Source organism: Canis aureus, chromosome 13, assembly GCF_053574225.1.
Source record: "Canis aureus isolate CA01 chromosome 13, VMU_Caureus_v.1.0, whole genome shotgun sequence".
Lineage (NCBI taxonomy): Eukaryota > Metazoa > Chordata > Mammalia > Carnivora > Canidae > Canis > Canis aureus.
This window is the reverse complement of record NC_135623.1, coordinates 70,425,223-70,447,835: the sequence shown is the minus strand read 5'-3', so window position 1 is coordinate 70,447,835 and position 22,613 is coordinate 70,425,223. Positions and strand designations below refer to the sequence as shown.

The window sequence follows — 22,613 nt, the reverse complement described above, 5'->3', positions numbered from 1 at the left end:
AGCTCTGCAATTTGAAAGTTCTTTTTTTTTTAATTTTAAGGACTTTATTTATTTATTCATGAGACACACACAGAGGGAGGCAGAGACACAGGCAGAGGGAGAAGCAGGCTCCATGCGGGGAACCCGATGCGGGACCCCAAGATCACACCCAGGGGCCAGAGGCAGACGCTCAACCACTGAGCCCTGCAGGGATCCCTGCAATTTGAAAGTTCTATGTTCCTCTTTGGTCATTTCTTCCTAGTCCTTGGAAAAGCTTCTCAATCTAAAAATGTGTACTTTTCATACTTGTCATGTAATATGAATGAGTATCTATCATCTATCGTCTATCTATTATCTATCTATTATCTATCATCTATCAATTATCTATCTAATCTATCATCTACTATCATCTATCATCTATCTATCTAATCAATCATCTATCATCTGTCTAATCTATCATCTATTATCTATCTATCAATTATCTATCTAAGCTATCATCTATCATCCATCTATCATCTATCTATCATCTATCTAATCTATCATCTACTATCATCTATCTAATCTATCAATCATCTATCTATTATCTATCTATATCTATCTATCTATCTATCATCTATCTATTATCTATCTATCATCTATCTATCTATCTATCTATCTATCTATCTATCTATCTATCATCTATCATCATCGTCATCATCATCAAGTTTCTCTGCCCTATACTATAGGGTATATTTGAGGGACGTCTCCTTGGTTTTCCTGACAGCGTGCTCAAGGGGATTTCCTTCTGCCTCTTTGACAGTCCTTTCTCAGTTACCTTTACAGACTCTTCCTCTACCCTGTTGGCCTTTATTAAATATTTGTGATCTGCAAAACTGGATTTTCATTCCTTTTTGCTTCTTGCATGATACTGTGTCTCTGTCCACGCAAGCTCATCTATATCAATGGCCTCGTGTGCAATAATATTAAAATTGCTCACATACTCAGGCCTAAATCGGACCTTGTGTTTGACCTCTAGACCTGCATATTTAATTACTCACGAGGCATATTCTACAGCAGGTCCTAAAATCAAGTCAAACTCAGACTGGACACAAATTTGGACTCATGATCTTTCCCTGAAATGTGGGTTTGTTCCAAAGTGTCCTGCCCAGGGAGTGGCCTCGTTCTGCATCCTAATGCATCAGGTGCAATCCTAAGAATCATCCTGACAACACTCACCCTCCCCCTGCTTCTCTGTCCGTATCAGATCCGTGACCAAATTATGTCAAACTTACCCTCTAAGTATTTACTATCCATGGATGCTCCAAACTACCATCAAACTATCTTACACCAAACTATGATGGTTACCTTCCTGCACAATGGTTTTTCTCTCTGCCCCAGGAACAGGAACTTTGTTCCCATCCTGTCTATCGTCTCTACCGAAGCAAGAGGATTCTTTCAAAACGGATAGCCGCTCATAACACTACCTGCTTAGAAGCCATCCATGGATTTTAGGATGAGAACATGCCCTCAAAGGCTCTGCGTCCTCTTCTAGCACGGCCAGCTCTTCCCTCCCCGTCTCCACTCCAGTCTGGCTGGCTTCTATTTTGGATCTAGGACCACCCATACCCCTTCGCGCCACAGGATTTCTTACGTGGTATTTTGCTGTTCTCTCCGCCTGCTGTTCTCTCCTCCCCTGTTTAATTTGTTTAATTCGTTCCTTGTTTAACTAGTTCTTGTTTCATCTTTTAGAAATCAGCTCAAGCATTATTTGAGGAAAGCTTCCTCTATTCTCTTTGACTTTGTCACATTTGTGATTTTCCATCGTGTATATAATTATCTGATTAATATTTGTCTTTCCTGATGGATTTTAAGCTCCATGAGAACTGACAGCATGTTGCCTTTTTGGTTCATTTTTGTATTCTCCTTGCCTGACGTTTTGCTTAATATGCAGTAGTCACTCAAAACTATTTGTTGATGGAATAAATGAATTTCTGATTTTTCTTCTTTCTTTGTAGGTTTGTCATTTTCTGCAGTTCAGGTTCGGGCCCCAGGTAGCATCAAGAATGGGTAATTTCCAAATTAATTTTTTTTTATGAATTATAACATAATGATTCTTTTTAGAGCTACACAGATTTAATAGAAATAAAATTACTTTATTGTTTCTTTTTCAAATTATAAGTCAATACTTCTCTTTTCAGGTTTAGAAGAGCACATGATGATTTTAGAGAAAATGTCAGAGCTGATTATGAACGCAGTGCCAAAAGCTCAGTGAGTATTGTCATAAGAAATAAAGAGATGTACAATTTGATATCATATATCTTACGTATCTATTTGACATTAAAGTAATGTCTATCTAAAAAAGGTAATGTTTATCTCAGTATATATTATATATAATTCTATATATATAAAAAATAATTCTATATATATATTTGCACACACACATATATGGTTGTTTAACACAACTTTTTGAGCAGTTTGATGGTGAATGGAAATAGTTTTCTCTTGCTTTATTTGTACACAGTTGTCAATGAACCTATTGTTTTATAAAGAAATAAGATTGATTAAGCAGGAAGCATTTGATACGGGTCTATATGCAGAACAGCGGTGTTAAATTCCTGATTCGAATCCAGATTCTGACACGTGGTCTTACATAATTTGCTCTATCTCTTTGAGCCTCAATTTCTGTATCTAGAAAATGGGACTAATACCGTCTTCTTCCTATAAAGGATAGTCATGCCTATGGATATATTTGAAAAGTCTTAGCATACATAAAACAATTACTCAGCGAATTCACCTGTTGTGATAGTGATAATGGGTAATAATAACAGTGCTACTGCCCTTTTTGGGCCTTATGTAGTCGATGTTGTAATTTCGTTTTAATTGTTTTCATTTTAGATATTCCAGTTTGTTCAATGATTTTGTTGAATCTGAATTTTTTCTGATTGATGGAGATTCATTACTTACTACATGCATATGTGAGAAATCATTAAAGCAGGGGCAGGAGCTCCACTTCTTTTATCTGGTTGAATGCTATCTTATGGATCTTGTCAGTAAAGGAGGACAATTTGCCGTTGTTTTCTTCAAGGTAACACGTGACAGTAGTCCTTTTCTGTGATTTAAGAACTAAAACTAACATTTCTTACTATTCTGTAAATGTTTTCCTTATTACAAAGTTCAGTATATCTATTAGAATTCAGAAAATTTAAAGGGAAGAACAACAACAAAAAAATGACTCATAAGCCCAGTATTCAGAAATCACCACATTTAAGATTATATTGTATTCTCAATAATTAAAGTGCATAAGGACACACAGGATCATGAGGGAGGATGAGAAATCTCAACAGAAACTCGCGTGAGCTCTGGATCCTACTTTTCCAACTCTGAGAACTGCTTCTGTCTTCAGAACTCAGCAATTTATTTGAGCCCAGAAAAAATGTCAAACTCACTAATACTGCTTTGTTTATTATTTGCTTTATAGTAAATGCCTCTGAGGGAATATATTCGGTCTTCCTTTCCCAATTATGAATATAATTGGTAAAATATAACAGTTTCAAGTACAGATCGGTCTAACCACTACCACCCCTTTCTTGTCCTATCCCTAAAGGTAACCACTGTGTTACTCTTAAGGATTTTGGTGTGTGTCTGTTCAGTCATTTTGCAACCGACATTATTGTTAGATTTTAAAATATTTTTAAATATAAGCAATGTTTTGAATAAAGAGCCAGGATTCTAGCCTAACGTTTACAGTCTAGTTTACTGCACTAATCTTGATCCGTTCAGAAAAACCTTTGTCTCTTCAGGAGGATCACACCAAATTGCGACCGTTCTCTCAAAGGGATTTACCTTGGCTTCCCTTTCTGGATAATTTATATCCATCACTTGCTTTTGCCTACTTTTCGATCCTTTTTCTTTTTGGAGTGAGATTGGAAAGGAAAAAAATTAGAATAGGAAGGAAAAGTATAAACCTTGGATAAACCTTGACTATTATGTGCCCGCTTAAAGGGGACATGTGTATTTAAATCTAAATTGTGTTTTATGGCTTGCATTTGTGAAATGAGAGCCAAGCTTTCAGCGTCTATTCCCTGACTGTAAAGCAGAACAAAACCCGTGTTGGAACATATTCCTTTAATGACTTTAATGACATATATATATAAACCAACTGAATAATAATTTTAAAAGAATACACTTTATCCCATCGCCACAGGATGCGGAGTGTGCATATTTCAACTTCCCTGAACTTCTTCCTTTGAGAGCTGCTTTAATCCTCCATCTTCAGCATAATACGACCATCGACGTCCGAACGTTTTCTGGATGCCTATCACGAGAGTGGGAAATTTTCTTGGAAGAGAGTTACCCATATTACCTGATAGTTGCGGATGAAGGCCTGAACCATCTACAAACACTCCTTTTCAGCTTTTTAGTTACTCAGTCTTGGGCAATGAAGGTCAACGTTGTGCTCTCCTCGGGGCAAACATCTGATGTCCTTCGACTTTATGCATACCTTATGTCAAGCACGTACAAAAAACAAACATTTTTCAAAGAGGTAATTAATACCTCATGACAAATTTCTTCTAGAATTTCACAAAAAAATTCCGTATTCCTTGACTTAGTTTTATTTCCACCACTTCTATGGAAACTATCATAGGTTTGATAGAGAAGTCTAGAAAATTAATAATAAGGGGATGCACGTACATAGTCGTATGTTCAGAACTTACTGTAATAACAGCCGTGATGGGTACTTCTCCTGAGTCGTTGTTTAGACCTTCGCAGCAGCCCTTTAAGTTAGGTGTTGGCATCATGTGTGTTTTGCGGGTGAGGACACAGACGCTTGGATAACTAATCTGCTCCTCCTCAACACTAAATGAATAATGGAGCACGGATTTGAAAAGCCGCAGCCCGACTCCAGCCCTGATGTGCTGAACCACGAGGGCACATGCTGCCTCCGACTTAATAAAGGGCAGAAATGCATTAAAGTGGAGGCAGAGACTTAATGCGTCTGTTGCTGAGACATTCTAGTGAAATGATCATTAATATGGTAGTTTTAATGAAAAAAAAAAACAATGGAGAACGGTGATGAGGAAGGAAAATAAGTGAAGTGTTTATTTCATAATACTAAATCATTAACCGAACTTTCAAAGTATTTAGAATTTAATTCTTCCTTGAGGTTATTCTTTTGCTGAATAGGCCTATTTGGCAATTACTATGTTGAACTTCTGGGACTTAAAAATACGTACTGATGTTATGAATAAATCTAGTTTCTGTTCAGTTTTCACTACTTATAGTGAATTCTAAATATGAAGATAATGCTGTATTTCATCAAAATGAGTTTTTGAGTTAATTAACATTTTTTTTTTTTTTTATGCTGAGAATAGTGTCTTTCCCCTCATGATATTTGGAGACATCTAGACGGTTGACATGAAATCGGAGAAGATGATTTATTTTGCTTTAGTCAGGACTCCAGTCATTAAACTATACCCAACGCTAGTTGTGTACTGAGAGTAGGACGCCCTGGGATTGATTTTTATATTGGGAAGAGGTACTATAACCACTTGATCCCATTTTATTCTGTTAGAGCAATTTCTGAAGCTGAGCTTGAAGAGTGCCTTACAAACATCCTTCCCAATCTCTGCTTAAGAAGGTGTTTTTAAGCGTTAGATTTTATTTCTAGTATAATAATATATTCCCTACTTTACTGAACACTCATTCTAACGAGGCTATTTCGTTTATCTCTTTGAGGACTGTATGAAATGCAAATAAAAATGCAGTATATGTTGGTAATGGTTGTTGCTGGATGATGGGTACCTGGGGGGAGATTATGCTATTCCTTATTTATGTGTGTGTTTGAAATTTTTCGTAATAAAATACAGTGTATTAAATGGACACACTCTTTCTTTTTGAGATGTTGGAAATGTTCTGAAATTAAATTATGGTAATGGCTGCACAACTCTGTGACCTTACCAAAAGCCATTGAATTGTCCCCTTAAAGTGAGTGAATTTTGTCATGTTAATTATACTTTTCATAAAGTCGTTAAAGAAATAAAATGTACTAAATTCCCAGAAAAAAATCAATTCAGTAAAAACAAAATAGTGCTGCCTGGCAGGGTTTAAAAGCCTTGTTGGTGATCTGTAATTACATTAGTGTAATTTTTTTTGAACTCAAAAATATATTTTAACAATTATATCTTCAATATATGATTTTCTGTAGTTGGAAAGTGATTAGATATTTTATTTATGACAATTTTTGTGACTTCCTTTTACAGAATGAAAAGGAGATTGAGAATGCTTATAAAGCCCTGATTAAACATTTGGAAAAATGTCGAATTTTAGCACTGGAATCTCTTTTTGGAAATTTAAAATGGAAAAATATGATGGAAGAGGTGCTGATTTTTTTTTAAATCTCTATTTGAACTATTTTGTTGATTATTAAAAAGTTACAAAAATATTACTGAGTTCCCATAGACTTCTCACCCAGAGTCCCTTAATACTAGCATCTGATGTGACCATGATACATTTTTCAAAACCAAGAAATGAACATCAGTATAATACTGTTAACTAAGCTTCAGACATTATTTGAGTTTCACTTACGTTTCCCACGAATGTCCTTTTTCTGTTCCAGGATTCTGTCCGGAACACCACATCTACATAGTCATTTCTCTCTAGTAGCCTCTAGTCTGTAGTAGTTTCTCAGTGTTTCCTTGTCTTTTGTGACCTTTATGTTTTTGAAAAGTTTTTTTTTTTTTTTAATATTCCTCAATTTAGGTGTATCTAATGTTTTCTTATGATTGGAATGGCGTAATGCATTTTTGGCAAGAATGCCGGTGAATGTGTGAATATATAAAAGGGTTCATGGTATGGATAGATTTAACACTGGTTAAGCTGGTGCGTGCCAGCCTTCTCTACTGTAAAGTTACTATATTTCCTAACTATGCAAATCCTGTTTCTTCTCAGAATTTGCCAGTTAATTTTAGAGCCCATCGATGGATCTTGTCTGCAACAGTTATCGCTAGACCTGTTTGCCTAATGGTTATTTTGTATTTCACTTTTTCCTTTTACTTTTATCACTTGGAATCCTACTGTAAGGGAGAGCTCCTGTGTCTCTGCCCTTTACTTGTTTATTTATTTATACCAGGATGGACTAATGGATATTTTATATTATAGATTGAAGTTCAATATTGCAACTGTTTTGGGGCTCAAGTTGTTCTAGGTTTGAACATTAGAAACTCCTTCAGGTTTGCACCTGTGTCCTTTTGCAAGCCCCACCCGCTCCCCATCTTTTGCCTTTTCTAAAACCACTTTATTGAGGTATGATGACATCCACTGTGGTGATGGTTACGTACGTGTATATTTCTCTTCCGATTCATCAGGCCCTATCCTTTTGAGCACCACAGAATGTTCCATTCTCATCTCGTGTTTTCTCTGCCTCAGCCTTGAAATTAACCACTTCTCCAAGGAGTTCTGGTTGCTTTTGTTGGAAAATGGCATTTAGGAGCCAAGACCTGAGAGCTGTGTTTGTTCATTTCCACCAGGGGGTCATTGCTATGAGGGCTTTTCAGCAGACACAGTTAGGGGACATCTGTATGCATGCCAAGCCACGCATATATGCCCGTCTACCTTTTATCTATCTATCTATCTATCTATCTATCTATCTATCTATCGTCTATTTATCATCAATCATCTATCATCTATCATCTATCAATCATCTATCATCTATCTATCATCATCTATCATCTATCATCTATATATCTCTATCTAATCATCTATCTTAAATATCATGCATCCATACTGATAACTTCTACTCCAGTCCAACTTCACATCCTTCATTTTACCCCACCCCTTTCTTTATTTGTAATTTCTTTCTCCAATTATGAGAAATTCAGCTCTCCTTACATACAACGCATTTACCTATTTTTTCAATTCTAGTATATACATAAAGTAGTATTAGACTTGCAAAATATATCTTGTGAGAAACATATTTACTAAGTGGATTACAGGATTTATGTGCAGTTCTTTTTATCTTTAGGCATTCTTTCCAAGTTATTTAGGTTAGTTCTTGCACACCCCATTCAGGTTAGTTATGTTATTCATTACTAATACAGTTAGGTTCCTTGGTTAGTATTTGTATTTCACTTTGGGTCCTTCCCACCCACTTCTAGATTGTTTTTAATTATCTGTTTACTTTGGGGGGTATATGAAAGATAAAGGAAGGATGCTTTTGATTCTAAGAATCAGAGATGTACAAAAAGATATGCTCAAAGAGGTGACACTTTGTTCTTATCCATGCTACTCTGATCCCATTCACCTCTACAGTTACCCCTTTCCTAAATATTTTCTTTCTTTTTTAAAAATATTTTATTTAATTATTAATGAGAGACACAGAGAGAGAGAGGGGCAGAGACACAGGCAGAGGGAGAAGCAGGCTCCCTGCAGGGAGCCCGACGTAGGATTCGATCCTGGGACCCCGGGGTCAGGACTTGAGCCCAAGGCAGATGCTCAAACACTGAGCCCCCCAGGAGCCCCCAAGTACTTTCTGTAAGGAATTTGTCTCTAGTTTCAGGTTTATCCTTCTTGCATTTTTATTTTTTGCACAAAAATAGACATGGGTCTATTTTCTTACAACCTCTTCTGTCTTAAATAAAGGATCACATAGTATAGATATAGCACCTTTCTTTTTACACTTAGCAGCATGTTTTAGAAACCATTTTAAAGCAATTTATAGATATCTTCCTCATTACGTTATACAGCTGTATAGCACTTCCTCATATACTATATTTAACTAATTTCCTACTATGGAATTTAATTTTCAACATTTTGTAATTATAATCAATGCTGTAATAAATAATCATATGTAGTAGGTGTGATTTTGTATTATTTTAATTATTCGTTGGGGTTATCCGTTTATACTAATATATCATCTGTGAGCAGTGATAGTTTTGTATCTTTTTACCCATTCTTATGCCTGAAATCACCTTTTCCTGTCTAGATGCATTAGGTAACAAACCTGGTATAGTGGTGGATTGTAGCGGAGTTAGAGTGCACCTTTGCCGTGTTCTAATCTTAGTGGAAATGTTTCTAGTATTACGTATACGTACATATATACATATCTATCTATCATCTATTATCTATCTATCTATCTATCTATCTATATCTTCTGATGTTAAGACTGTATCCCTCAACTTATATTTTTTGAGTATTTTTATCATGAATATATATTGAAAGTTTGGATACAATTATGATTTTTAAATCTTAGTTTTATTAATATGATATTTTGTTATAAACGTATTTTTAAATATTGAAGCAACTCTGTATTCCTGGGATAAATCCCATTTGATCATGATATTATTTTCTTAATATGATGTTGAGTTTTGTTTGCTAATATTTTATTTAGAATTTTTGCATCACTATGCAAAATACAGCGTAGTGATACTTAGTGAAATGAGTGATACTTTTCTGTAATTTTCTTTCTGGGCACTGTATTTATTTGGTTAGATATCAGTGTCATGTAGGCTCCATAAAAAATTAGAATATTTATTTATCTTTTCAATATACCAAAATAATTTATGGATCATTGGAATTATTTGGGTTTTGAAGATTAAAATAGAGTTTCCCTATAAAGTCAAATGCGACTGGTGCTTTTTTGTGGGATAGTTTCTTAATTTTCTCTGTTTGTCCTATGGAAATTAATTTATTTAAGCTTACTAACTCCAGTGGGGTCAATTCTTATAATTAATTCTTATGAGGAAATTATCCATTTATTTACATTTCAAATAATTTATTTGCATAGAAGTTTGCAAAGTAGGTTATATACTTTTTAAAGATTTCTTGTTTGAATAGTTATTTTACCTTTACCTTTTTAATCTGTAGAATTTTTATTTCTCCCATTTATTAATCATCAAATTAGCTAGTGGCTTTTCTATTTTTTAAAGTTTTTCAAAAATCCCTGGAATTTCGATTTATTAATTAGATCTATTTACCAATTTTCTTAATTTTTGCTTACTTTTACTTTTATGTTCCAGTTCCTTTTGTTTTCCTTTAGTTCAGTTTGTTGTTCCTTTTTAGATTTTCTTTTTGGAGCTGAGAATTTAATCCATTTTTTTATTCTTTCATTTTTAGTGTTAAATATGTTTAATGCAATGAATTTTCCTTTGGTCACTGCTTTAAATTTATCTCATAAATTATGATGTGTAATGTTTTTATAATCATTTTTATAAATTCTTTAATTTCAATTTGTATTTCCCTTTCACCTAGCAGTAGCTTAATTGAAAATGTTTTTAAGCTTCAGAATGAAGTGTTTCTGTGCCTTTTTTAAAAGAAACTAAATTCTACCTTTATTGTATTTTGGTCAGAGTGCTGTTTATGGTTTTTATACATTATAGAAGCTTCTGATGCTTTGTGACTTAACACATGATCAATTTTTAGGGATGTGCTGGGGGCACTTAAGAGGAATAGATGCTCTCTATCACCAGAGTTTAATTCATAGAATCTACATTATTGATTGTACCGTTTAAGTCATCTATCTTTTTGGTTATTTTTTGTCCACTTGGTTTCTCATGTACTGGGAGTAGTCTATTATTAGTGTGTTTTTGAATATTGTTCTTTTAATCACCTGTAGTTTTTGCTTTGTAAAGTTGGTTGTGACATTATATGTTGCATAATTATCCATGTGAGATAAATCATTCGTAAAGGTTATGTCTCCATGATGGATTGTGGCTTTTAGAATAAGAGTGCTTTTCTTTTTCATATTTAATGTCTTTCAGCTTGAATTCTTCTGAGCTGCTGTAAAAATTGCTAGCCTCTCTTCTCTCCTTTCCCCTGCCATTTTCCTGGTATACTTTTATCCACCTTTTATTTTTAGTCCTTCTGAGTCACTTTAAGTTGTGTTTCTTGCATACCATATGTATTTGAGTTATTAAAAATTCTTCACTATTTTATTTTTACTGGATGCAAAATACTTCCCTAATGCAAAACACTTAAATTATTTGAGAATTGGCTTCTACAAATAATTCTGCATGAACATCTTGGTACACATTTTGTGTTATTTACCTAGCCTGGATAGCCAGTCACAAAGCATCAATATACTTAATATATAATCATATTTGTTGCTAAATAGCTCTGCAGGAATTATGTACCTATCTCTACTTTCATTTGCAAAGCACAAGAGAAATGACATATCACATGATTTCCAGAGCTATTATCATTAAATATTCTTTGTTAATTTATAAGTAAAAATATGCTATTTATTGTTCATTTGTTACTAAAGAGGTTGAACATTTTTCTATTTTGTTAATATTCATATTTCTTTTGTGAATTATTTGCTCACATCTTATTAAAGGCTGAATGTTTTATTATGGATTTATAGGAACTCTTTACATAGCTAAATTTTAATGATTTTACCAAAATATTTATTTTCCCATCTTAAAATTTTGTTCATCATTTTTAACAGAAATATTTATAGTATGTAGCCATATCCATCTTTGTAGGATTTCTTCTAGCAAGATTACTTGTTAATAAAAATATTTTTAAAATATCATGACACTTATAGTTTTCTTTTGTGACAGGCATGTGAAACTATTTCTCTGCTTAAGCAATTCTGGCCAGAAGGATCTGACATTCGACGTGTTCTTTGTGTTACTTCATGCTCATTGTCTTTGAGAATGTATCATCACTTTTTAGAAAACAGAATGAAGACTAGCTCTGATCAGAAAACTAACATCCAAGAGGTGCGATTGTTAAAACTTTACTGTGAAACACCATTGCTTTCTATTTTTGATATTTTATTGATTTTCATATACCTTTTCTTCCTTTTTTTTTTTTTTGGTACTTTATTTCCCCAATTTATTTATATAAATTTCTCCCAAAAGAGGAAAAAACTGGAATTTGTTTATCAGTAATATCTATGATCCCGTTATATGTTTTAGTGTTTTACTATAAAGACATTTCCCCTTAGTACACATTTAGTCAAACTTACCCAATCATCCAGAAGAAGGGGAAATAAGAAAGGAAATTAGCTTTTTTGTGAGAGCTTACATTATAATGTTCTGGGGTCTTTATATGCCTTGTGCCTTTATATCCTCTCAACAGCATTTTAAGGAAGGTATTTATTCCCATTTCACATATGGGAACACCAGAGGTTTAGACAGTCCTTAATTAAATAGCGATGTGGATTGAGGATTGAAACCATGTCTGTCTTATTCAACTTCCATAATGGCAAGTGTCTTTAGAAAGAACACGCTGTAGAGTCTCAGTGGCATGAGATGCTAAAAATGCTAAGCTTTTAACCTTCTTTATGGTTGATAGAGTAAGAATCTGTTATCCAGTATGGGTTTGCTCTCCAGCTAGATAATCATCCCTATATATACAAATACACACATACACACACACACACACAAACACGAGTACACATACTATTTTGTATACAATCTGACTGCTGGGGGATTCTTTTTTTTTTTTTTTGGTGGGAGTGCAAAATGTTTATTAAAGATTAACATCCATGGATAAAAGGGGGAAGAAGCCGGATTGGGCAGGAAAGTGTTAAATTGTGAGCCAGGCCACCAACCTGTGGGGAGCTGGGGTGGAGGGGATGTTGCCTCTTGCAGCTAACCCAGGTGAAGCCAAGTGGCCAGGTCTTTGTCTTTCTGGGGGGCGATTCTTGCCTGAAGGTTTTTATTAAAGAAATATGGAAATTTTTGTAACTTTTTGAACCCTCAGAAATGAACAGGACCTACTACCTTTACCTAGCATCCTTTATATTTGGTTTTCCAGTATCTACTTGAATATGTTCTTAGTAAAATATTTTTTACATGATTAGGTATGACTTTTAAGTTATTGTCACAAAAATGATACTAAACCAACTGTACCTCTTTGGAACTTCTGATCATTAGACCCTATCTGGCCCCGTGGAAGCACTCCAAAATGAGTCTTAGTTTTGTTTTACTGGCAACCCTGCAAACATTTGAAGATGGCTAGGAGATCCTTGTCCCATCATGTTAAACATGCCCATTTCTTTACTCTTTTTCTATTTGGGTAAGTTTTTCAGATGGGTCCTGGTTTATTCACTCTGGTAATATTTAGTGTAACTTTTAAAATATGCTTTGCACAGAGTAGGGCATTTAAAGCATGGTTTCACCTGTGCAAAGACCCGTGCGATCATGACTTCGTTAGCCGCTGGGTCAGCTCATGTAAAGTTGGGCCTAACTAAAAATACTTGTAAAATGCTTTATGTAAACTGCAGGCTAGCTGGCAGTTGCCTATCCCCTTACCTGACTTCGGTATTTTATATGTAGCCAAATTAATGTATGAAGATGAGAATTCAAAAACATACAGAATGAAGACTGTAGTCAAGCAAAATGCGTCTGCCAACCTTTGTGGTGCTGCATGCGTGTCAAATTTCATAGCCTGCTGATCTCTAGTTTACCTCCTTTATCTTATTCAGGTGGAAAGTAATTGCTTAACCCTGCAAGAGATGGAAGATTTGTGTAAACTGCATTGTCTCAGTGTGGTCTTTCTACTTCACTTACCTCTTTCTCAAAGAGCCTGTGCTAGATTCATCACTTCCCATTGGACCAAGAACGTTCAGACTTCCTTAAGAATGGTAAATATGCTCTTTATTAGTTTAATTATTTATTTTTTTGTTTCAATCGTTTGATATAAAGAAACCACAGTCACCTTCAAATATAGGTTTATAAGGGGGCGCATGGGTGGCTCAGTTGGTTAAGCATCTCTTGATTTCAGCTCAGTTCTTGATCTCAGGGTTGTGAGTTCAAGCCCCATGTTGGAGCTTAACAACAACAAAAGGATTTATAATAATGTCAGCCCTTTGGGGATCTTAAAGGTTTAATGGTCTAAGTCAGTTTCAGGTTTTCATGTTATTAATTATAAGAGATTGGTGACCATTGTGTTCTGCTCTTGAGAGGAATTGAAGATATAAATGTAATAGTTATTTCTGTCCATTATAGACGTTATTTAGAAAAAAATAATGTAGACTTTAGGAAAATAGAAAAAACAAAAGAAACACCCAGTGACCCATTATTCAAGTCAACAACTATAATATTTTAGGTTATTTTCTTAATTTTTAATGAATACAACTTTCTATTGTTATTTGTTATTGTTTCTGACATTAGAATGAGTATGTATATTTATATTTGTATATTGGAATGAATATATATTCATATATAAATATATATAAAATATTTTTCTTTTCACATATTTTTAAATTTTCTTTCATACTCTTTGCTAACCTCATTTCTTAATAGCTACTATTTTTTGTTCAATGTACCATGGGTTACCTGCCCATTTTCTCATATAGATTATAAATGCTGCTATTCTCCAGATTCTCTGAGTATAACCCTTTTCCTTTAACTTGAGGATGTTGACTTAGACTTCATGTCCAGAAGTGGGATTAGTGCATCAATTTAAATGGAAAATTTTGGGCAGCCCAGATGGCTCAGTGGTTTAGCACCTGCCTTCAGCCCAGGGCGTGATCCTGGAGACCTGGGATCGAGTCCCATGTCAGGCTCCCTGCATGGAGTATTTGTGGGGATGATGCCATTGTATGAAATATAATTGCAGAGGAAGATCATGAATTCAGTTCTGGAAATATTGAGTTGCCAATGAAATACCCAAATGGAGCTATCTAGTAGGCAATTTGAAATACTGGTTTGGAGCTTAGCAGAGTGGAATGAATTCGGGATAAAGATTTGAAAATCACTAGCCTATGGAAGTTAATTAATGCCATGACAGTGGATAAAATTAGTTTGGGAAAGACAAAAGAGCCTTGAATAGAATCCTGAGGTCTTTTGATATTAAATGGTTAGGAATAGAATGAGACACTGGTGAAGGACACTGACAAGAGCTACTTAGTTTATTTTAAGGGAGTAAATTGTATTGAGAAACAAAGATATACCACTATGTCCTGCCTAGCACTTTTGAAGGCTTGTTTTTGAGAAAACAATGATAGTGGCATCAATATGTGTTATTGTATGATTTTCTTTTTCTAGCAGTCTCAACAACATGACCATAGGCACAAGAAAACAACTGATTGGATGCTATGGAAAAAAGACAATATAATTTTGGCACAGAAAAGCTATTAGTGGACCTATTAGTATTATAAAAGAGAAAAAAAAAAGGAAAATAGATTTTACTATCTTTGGAAGAAGGTGATAAAAATGATAGACTTGGTTTCATGGAGATAAACCAAATGGACTCCATTGGATGGGGGCAAGTTGAGGAGCTGTAGAAATGGAAGTCCCAATACGATCAAAAAAGAAGTGTGAATGATCATTATGCAAAGTTAGAAGGATGGGTCAACAGGTGGGAGTAAGACGCTCTTCATCAGGCAACGTGGCAGACATTATTATTGTTTCCTTGTCTATGTCTCCCGTTCACTTACTTTTTCATCTTACTCTAAATGTCTACAACTCTCCCCCTGCAGGTTTTGTTTGCTTGATCTGAAATGCTGGGTTATTAGTTCTCAAACCGTCCACCAAGGACAGATGAGGAATTGGTGGGTGAAGACCCCAGCTTCCTTGGATATAGGTTGAGATAACCCTGAAACGTATTGTATGCTGGCTCCCAGAATTCCCTACTGGAATTGAGTTTCAGTTGTCTTCAGTGTGGGAAATGGTCCCTGTACTTCCTGAGGGAGGGCATCTGAAAGTTCTTGTTGGCTCTAAGTGGGTCATGCTAATTAATTGAGAGGCAGGGGGAACCTGCTAGTCTTCACAGAAGTCTCAGAGTCAGATGAGGGGATAAGTGGGAAATGACATGGAAAAGACCCCTCTAAATCTGAGTACTGTATTTCAGTAGACTGTGAGGTCCATGGAACCAACTGAAAGTCACTCCATGGCCTCTGACCATTTGATCTCTACTCAAGGGACCTGGGTCTATTGCCTGTGTAGCGTACTGCAGAGCGAGGTACGACTGGAGACAGCCATGCTGAGTGGTGGGCACCATCTTTTTTTTTTTTTTTTGGACCAAAATGAGAATGACACTTGTATAAACACCCCTATCAAAGCCTGGCATGGGAGATTCAGAGAAGATTCATGAAGAGAATTGACCTAAGTGTGACTAGGAAGTAATTGAATTGGACTGATTTTACTTTGTAGGGTTTAGATTATATTTACTGAAATAGCATAATAGGTATGTAGGATCAACAGTCAAAATTCAGAAACAGAAAAATACATTGATTGGAACCTAGGTTTATAGTTGTGAGCACTTACAACTGCTCTAACAGAAGCGTTAAAAGGTTTTATGATGTGACGTACACAATACTATCTGCTGATGCTCAGAGGAGAAAATATTCTCCTATATCCCAGAACACATTGGGGAACTTTCTTCTAGACATTTTGATAGTCTGTTAGGAAGAGGCCGACTATGGTTAATTAAAGGAATAAGAAGACTGCATTTCCAGGTCCTTTTAGTTTATTTAATTTAAAAGATTTTATTATTTATTTATTTTTTAATTTATTTACTTGAGAGAGAGTAAGAGCACGTGTGAGTGTGCATGAGCAGGGAGCAGGGCAGATGGAGATGGAGAGGGAGAAACAGACTCCTCATTGAGCAGGGAAGCCTGGGCAGGGCTCCATCCCGGGACCCTGGTGTCATGACGTAAGCCTAAGGCAGATGCTTAACTGACTGAGCCACCCAGGCTCTCCTAACTTATTTTAGATATTTCCGAAAAGTTATGTCAGGTTAATACATTAAAACTATTGATATGACATGTCAGATGTTAAAATAATACATTAGGGCATCAATGTTATTGTGCTATGAGTTCTGTTGTTATTTCTCAGATAATATTTGATTTTTTGTCAACTTTTTATAGGATGTGTTACATATACTCAGTTACGAGTGCTATGAATACGATAATTGTGATATTGATTTACAGATTTGGATGAATGCTCTATTTGTATAGTTTTCATTTATAACGAGTTTTATAAACAGTTTTTTATAGACAGTAGTCATCAGGAGAAAGGATATTACAAAGTCTTTCTGAATGATGGAATGTTCTAAGATGGTTCTGCGGGACATACTTTGTGGTTTTAGCTGATAGAAAACGTCATTCTTTAACTAGGAGCATGGATTATGGACGCGATGATAGGAACAGCTGCCAGTTATTCTGCACCAGCTTTTTGTGTGTACTTTACCTATAGTGCCTCATTAAGACATAACAATTCTCCTCTTATGCCCTCTTTTTACAAATGAAAACCTTGGCAAATTGAACACCAATAAAAAATAAATCTATAAAAAAAAAGGAAAAAAAAAAAAGAAAACCTTGGCCTCGGAAAGGCTAAGTGGCCCATTAACACAACTAATAAATGATCAAGGTGCGAGATAACTCCATCTCCGTCCAGCTTCCAAATCTGTAACCTTCCCACCACCCTCCGCTCCCTTGATGCGGGAAACAGCTGATCATCCCATAATCAAGCACCCCTTAGGTCTCTCCTATTTCCATGCTTCTCTTTGGTAGCACCCAGTAGCTGAAGGTGTGAATTCAGGGAGCCTCTCTGAAATTTTCACAATAAAAGATATATTCTGAGGTCTCTGGATCTCTCTCCCTCAAGCATACTGAAGGGAGAGTTTCGAGTTTACTGAAATCTTGACACGTGGAGACCACATGGTGGCACTTCTCACGTGAAGTGAATAAAATGAGGATTGCTTGCTGTACTGTATTCTCATATTACTGTTATTTACTCAGTGGTATTTTGGGAAAGGCTTGCATGGTATGAACCTTACATGGCAGTGGTTCTCCAAGGATGGCTCCCCTGAACAACAATATCGACATCACCTGGGAACTTGTTAGAAATGTCAATTCTTAGGCTTCATCCCAGAGCTACTGAATTACTCTTGGGCTGGGGCCTAGGAATCTATGTTTTATTTGACAGTCTTTCCAGGTGAGGCTTCTGCTGAACTTGGAGAACCACTGCTCTATGGCTCTATGGAGATCTCTTTAGTATTTTATTGTAGGTAAAACTACAGTGTAGGTAGGAGGCTCCCACTCTGATATTTATGTCTTTTTCACGAACCTTGGGCAATCTCCCTAACATCTGTTCCGAGCTAGGTTGTCCAAAGCAGTAGCCTATAAGCCACAAGTGGATATTGAACACTTGGAATGTGGGTAGTATGAAATGAGTTGCGCTCTATACTGAAAAGAAACACTAGATTTAAAAAAAAACTTAAGTGAAAAACATGTAAAGTATTCTGTTAATATTTTTATATTGATTATACATTGAAATGATAATACTTTGGATAAGCTGAGTTAAATAAAATACAATTTTGCTTGTTTTTTTTTTAATGTGACTTCTAGAAAATTTAGAATAAAATATGCAGCTTGCCTGTGTTATATTTCTGTTGGATAATTCTGAGTTTGATTTCCATATCAATATAGAGAAATAAATGGTTCATATTTGGGAAGCATTTGGTTTTATCATTGAAGGAGTGTGGAGCAGAGGAGCCTCGGTTATCCCCTACTGAACCTAATTCCCCAAACACTGTCATCGACTGAAAAGATGACTAGGCTCTCACTCAGATAATTTACTCACATCTAATCAATGCTAAACTAGACGTGGCCAGTAAAGACACCCTTCCCGTGTTAGGCGTGAATATAGCCTCACTATCATAAACTCAGCAGGTACACACCAGTGTAGGTGAAAGAGAATCTTTGAGTTTGAAGCATCTTCTAGACCCCTGAACAATCAAATGCTATTTTTTAAAGATATTTTATTTATTTATTCATGAGAGAGAGAGAGAGAGAGAGAGAGAGGCAGAGACACAGGCAGAGGGAGAAGCAGGCTCCCTGCAGGGAGCCCGAGTGGGACTCGATCCCGGGTCTCCAGGGTCACGCCCTGGGCTGAAGGCAGGCGCTAAACCGCTGAGCCACCCAGGAATCCCCTCAAGTGCTATTTTTTAAATCATCTTTTGACCTGAAAGTAAAATTGGAAACAGTAAAACCTCAGGAAAGAACAGAGGCACATTTGAAAGCGGAAGTATTTCTGTAGCACAGAGACTGTATCTGTGGATTAGTGCGAGAAAAAAAATTGTATGGAGTCAAACACAGATTTCTATGATTCAGAATAAAGAACTATTCTGAATTAATCTTTTGGTCAGTTTGGTTTTATTTTATGATCCAGCCTTTTAAGATATAAAGCTTTCATCATTATCCAGCCTGAAAGGACTTACAGTAATAGGACTTGGAAGAGCCCCGCCAACTTGTCTTTTCATTGGATTATTGATACATTTGAAGTTATATTATATTTTATTGCTAATATAACAATCATCAATGACTTGGTTTTATTTCTGATTTTCAGAAAAAGTGGTGTGAACATTTCATCTTAAGTAATATGAATATTTTTGAATTTTGGAATCTGAATTTAATTCACCTTTCAGACTTAAATGATGAGCTTTTGTTGAAGAATATTGCTTTTTACTATGAAAATGAAAATGTTGAAGGTACCACCTTAGTATATTTTTATGATTTTACTTTCATCTACAGATAAACATTATAAAGGATTTAACACTTCAAAATCATTTTCCTATATGTCCAACATATAATGTAGCAATTATTTTCCTTTCAGTCTTTGTTTATACATGCATATAAGTTTTATTTAGTTGCAATGAGAGTGAATGTTATATTTTAAAACATTTTTAGCTTAATATACTCAAATATTCTTGAAAGAAATATGTGTATGAGTATGTGGCATTTCTAGATAATTTTAACAGTTGAATTTTTCATTTAAATATATGGAAAACATTTTAAAAATATTTACTGTAAGTAAGGCAATTATCCTACTATTATGAGATATTTAGGAAATTTTAATTTTTTTTCCAAAGACAAAGCTGATTTATATGTTATATCTACTTTGTTTGTTTTTCCTTTGGATTATTTTTTTTAAATAAATGTTCTGCTGTTTCTTAATAGTCAAAGAAAAAAACATATTTTAAGAGAGCTATAAGCCATTGCGCATTCTTGAAACTTCTTTGATGTCTAGAATTTGGTTCCTACATATTGCTAACATTGGAATGAGTTAGCTACATATAAATTTAGCAACTCTCTAAAAATTTTCTCAGTCTCTGAAAAATAAGTTATATTCATTTTTATTGGTTGTACAGTTATGCATGGTATAACTTTTCTTTTTACCTGCAAAATGCATATTGATAATCTGTTATTGTTATTTGTGATTATTGTAATTTATATATTTAGGCACAATGTGGAACTCACCAAAAATTTCAGTTTTACAAATATTTCAGAACTCTATGAATTTAGTCAAAGTATGTGCTTCTGTATATACAGGAATGACTTTTAATATTTAGTACTTTTAACTATTATATAGGCCTACACTTGAATTTAGGAGATGTCATTATGAAAGATTATGAACATCTCTGGAATACTGTTTCAAAGTTGGTCAGAAAGTTCACTGTTGGAAAGCCATTTCCTCTGAGAACAACGGAACTTTCTTTTCTTGAGAAGAATTCATCGCCAATCAAAGGTATAAATTTCTAAATTAATTTGAAATAACAGTTTAAATCTCTGAAATTTTTTTTTGAAAACTACTAACTAAATGCCGTAGATCTAAATAATTTCCTGGTACTATGCATTTTAATAATAAATTACCTTTTGCTATATCATTGGGATGATATGCTATGACTATAATTTTGAAGACTTATAAGTTTTGCTTGTGGGGGATCCCTGGGTGGGTGATTCAGCGGTTGAGAGTCTGCTTTCCGCCCAGGACGTGATCCTGGAGACCCGGGTTCGAGTCCCATGTCGGGCTCCCTGCATGGAGCCTGCTTCTCCCTCTGCCTGGGTCTCTGCCTCTCTCTCTCTCTGTCTCTCTCTCCATCTCTCTCTCAATGTGTCTCTCATGAATAAATAAAATCTTTTTTAAAAAAGTTTTGCTTGTGGCTAATGTTGCCAATCAAAAAAAAAAAGTCAGATAAATGTGACTTTCATTTCTATCAATATGGCAGCATAGATAAGGGGAAAAATCTCTTTGGGGAAACAATTGAAATGCTGATAAGGCACACAAAACATCTTTTTGTATTATAGCTAAGCTCAAAACAACACAAGTTCAATTCCAGGAGCCAAAAATAAAGGGAAAGACTGATCTCTGGGTAATACAAAATGAATTAGCCTGATAATTTCTAATTATAGGTTCATTTTCCTATATGGAATCTGAGGTTTCAATTATTCTATTAGTAGGGTCAAGAAGATAGATAACTTTCTAAACTAGAAAATTAAAGTGATCAGGAGAATCTTATACATTCTCTGTAGAGGAAAAACATCATAAGCCCTGGTTTTACAGGATACAGATTTTACTCATACTCTGCCAAATATGAGTACAAATACAAATTTATAAAACAACAGAGGAAATCAGCTGCAAGAGAAACAGTAAGCTGTAGAACTAGAACTTCTGGAAGTTCTGTCAAATACCATCGACACTTTTTACAGAGCTGGAAACCATAATCCTAAAATTTGTATAGAACCAGAAAAAGACCTCAAATACCCAGAGGAATGTTGAAAAGGAAAACCAAAGCTGGTGGCATCACAGTGCCTGACTTCAAGCTCTATTAGGAAGTTATAATCATCAAGACAGTGTGGTACTTGCACAAAAACAGACACAAGGATCAATGAACAGAGTAGAGAACCCAGAAATGGACCCTCAATTCTATGATCGACTCATCTTTGACAAAGCAGGAAAGACTATCCAGTGGAGGAAAAGACGGTCTCTTCAATAAATGGTGCTGGGAAATTGGGCAACCACGTGCAGAAGAATGAAACTGGACCATTCTCTGACACCAGACACAAAGATACATTCAAAATGGATGAAGGATCTAAATGTGAGACAAGAATCCATCAAAATCCTAGAGGAGAACACAGGCAACACCCTTTTTGAGCTTGGCCACAGCAACTTCTTGCAAGATGCATCCATGAAGGCAAGAGAAACAAAAGCAAAAATGAATTATTGGGACTTAATCAGGATAAAAAGCTTCTGCCCAACAAAGCAAACAGTTAACAAAACCAAAAGGTAACCTATAGAATGGGAGAAAATATTTGCAAATTACATATAAAATAAAGGGTTTGTATCCAAGATCTATAAAGAATTTATCAAAATCAAGACCCAAAAAAGAAATAAACCAAACAATAGGCAGAAAATATGAACAGAAATTTCACAGAGGAAGACCTAGACATGGCCAACAAGCACATGAGAAAATGCTCCGCATCAATGGCCATCAGGGAAATACAGATCCAAACCACCATGAGATCCCACCTCACCCCAGTGAGAATGGGGAAAATTAACAAGGCAGGAAACAGCAAATGTTGGAGAGGATGTGGAGAAAAGGGAGCCCTCCTGCACTGTTGGTGGGAATGCAAGCTGGTATAGACACGCTGGAAAATGGTATAGAGGTTCCTCTAGAATGTCATATTTTGTAATTATCAGAAGTAGAATATGCTATATGTATATTTAAAATGCTCAGAGAAATAAAATATGAAATTTGAAACATGAGAAAATCAGATAATTCTAAAAATTACTATTTACATTTTAAAGTAACCAAAGGTTAGAAATGAAAATATTGTCAATGGACAGGTTAAAAAGCTGATTTGATATTGCTAAAGAGAATGTGTGAACTAGAGATAGATCAAAAGAATTACACCTAAAAATAGA

General features: G+C 35.1%; 1 protein-coding gene across 4 annotated transcripts in view; it reads left to right on the top strand.

Annotated features, from left to right (window-relative positions):
* The window catches only part of DDX60 (DExD/H-box helicase 60), a 92,746-nt gene that overhangs the window by 4,464 nt on the left and 65,669 nt on the right, over positions 1-22,613 (top strand). Inside the window, exons 2-11 of one of the 4 annotated variants that reach the window (XM_077846580.1) lie at positions 1,357-1,606; positions 1,974-2,025; positions 2,157-2,226; positions 2,854-3,043; positions 4,163-4,501; positions 6,219-6,335; positions 11,514-11,675; positions 13,388-13,546; positions 19,257-19,398; positions 20,280-20,435. In XM_077846580.1, the coding sequence (XP_077702706.1) occupies positions 2,022-2,025; positions 2,157-2,226; positions 2,854-3,043; positions 4,163-4,501; positions 6,219-6,335; positions 11,514-11,675; positions 13,388-13,546; positions 19,257-19,398; positions 20,280-20,435 (1,339 nt within the window). In that variant the 5' untranslated portion in view covers positions 1,357-1,606; positions 1,974-2,021. The remainder of the gene's footprint in view (positions 1-1,356; positions 1,607-1,973; positions 2,026-2,156; positions 2,227-2,853; positions 3,044-4,162; positions 4,502-6,218; positions 6,336-11,513; positions 11,676-13,387; positions 13,547-19,256; positions 19,399-20,279; positions 20,436-22,613) is intronic. The other 3 variants (XM_077846581.1, XM_077846582.1, XM_077846583.1) reach the window with 3 other exon arrangements.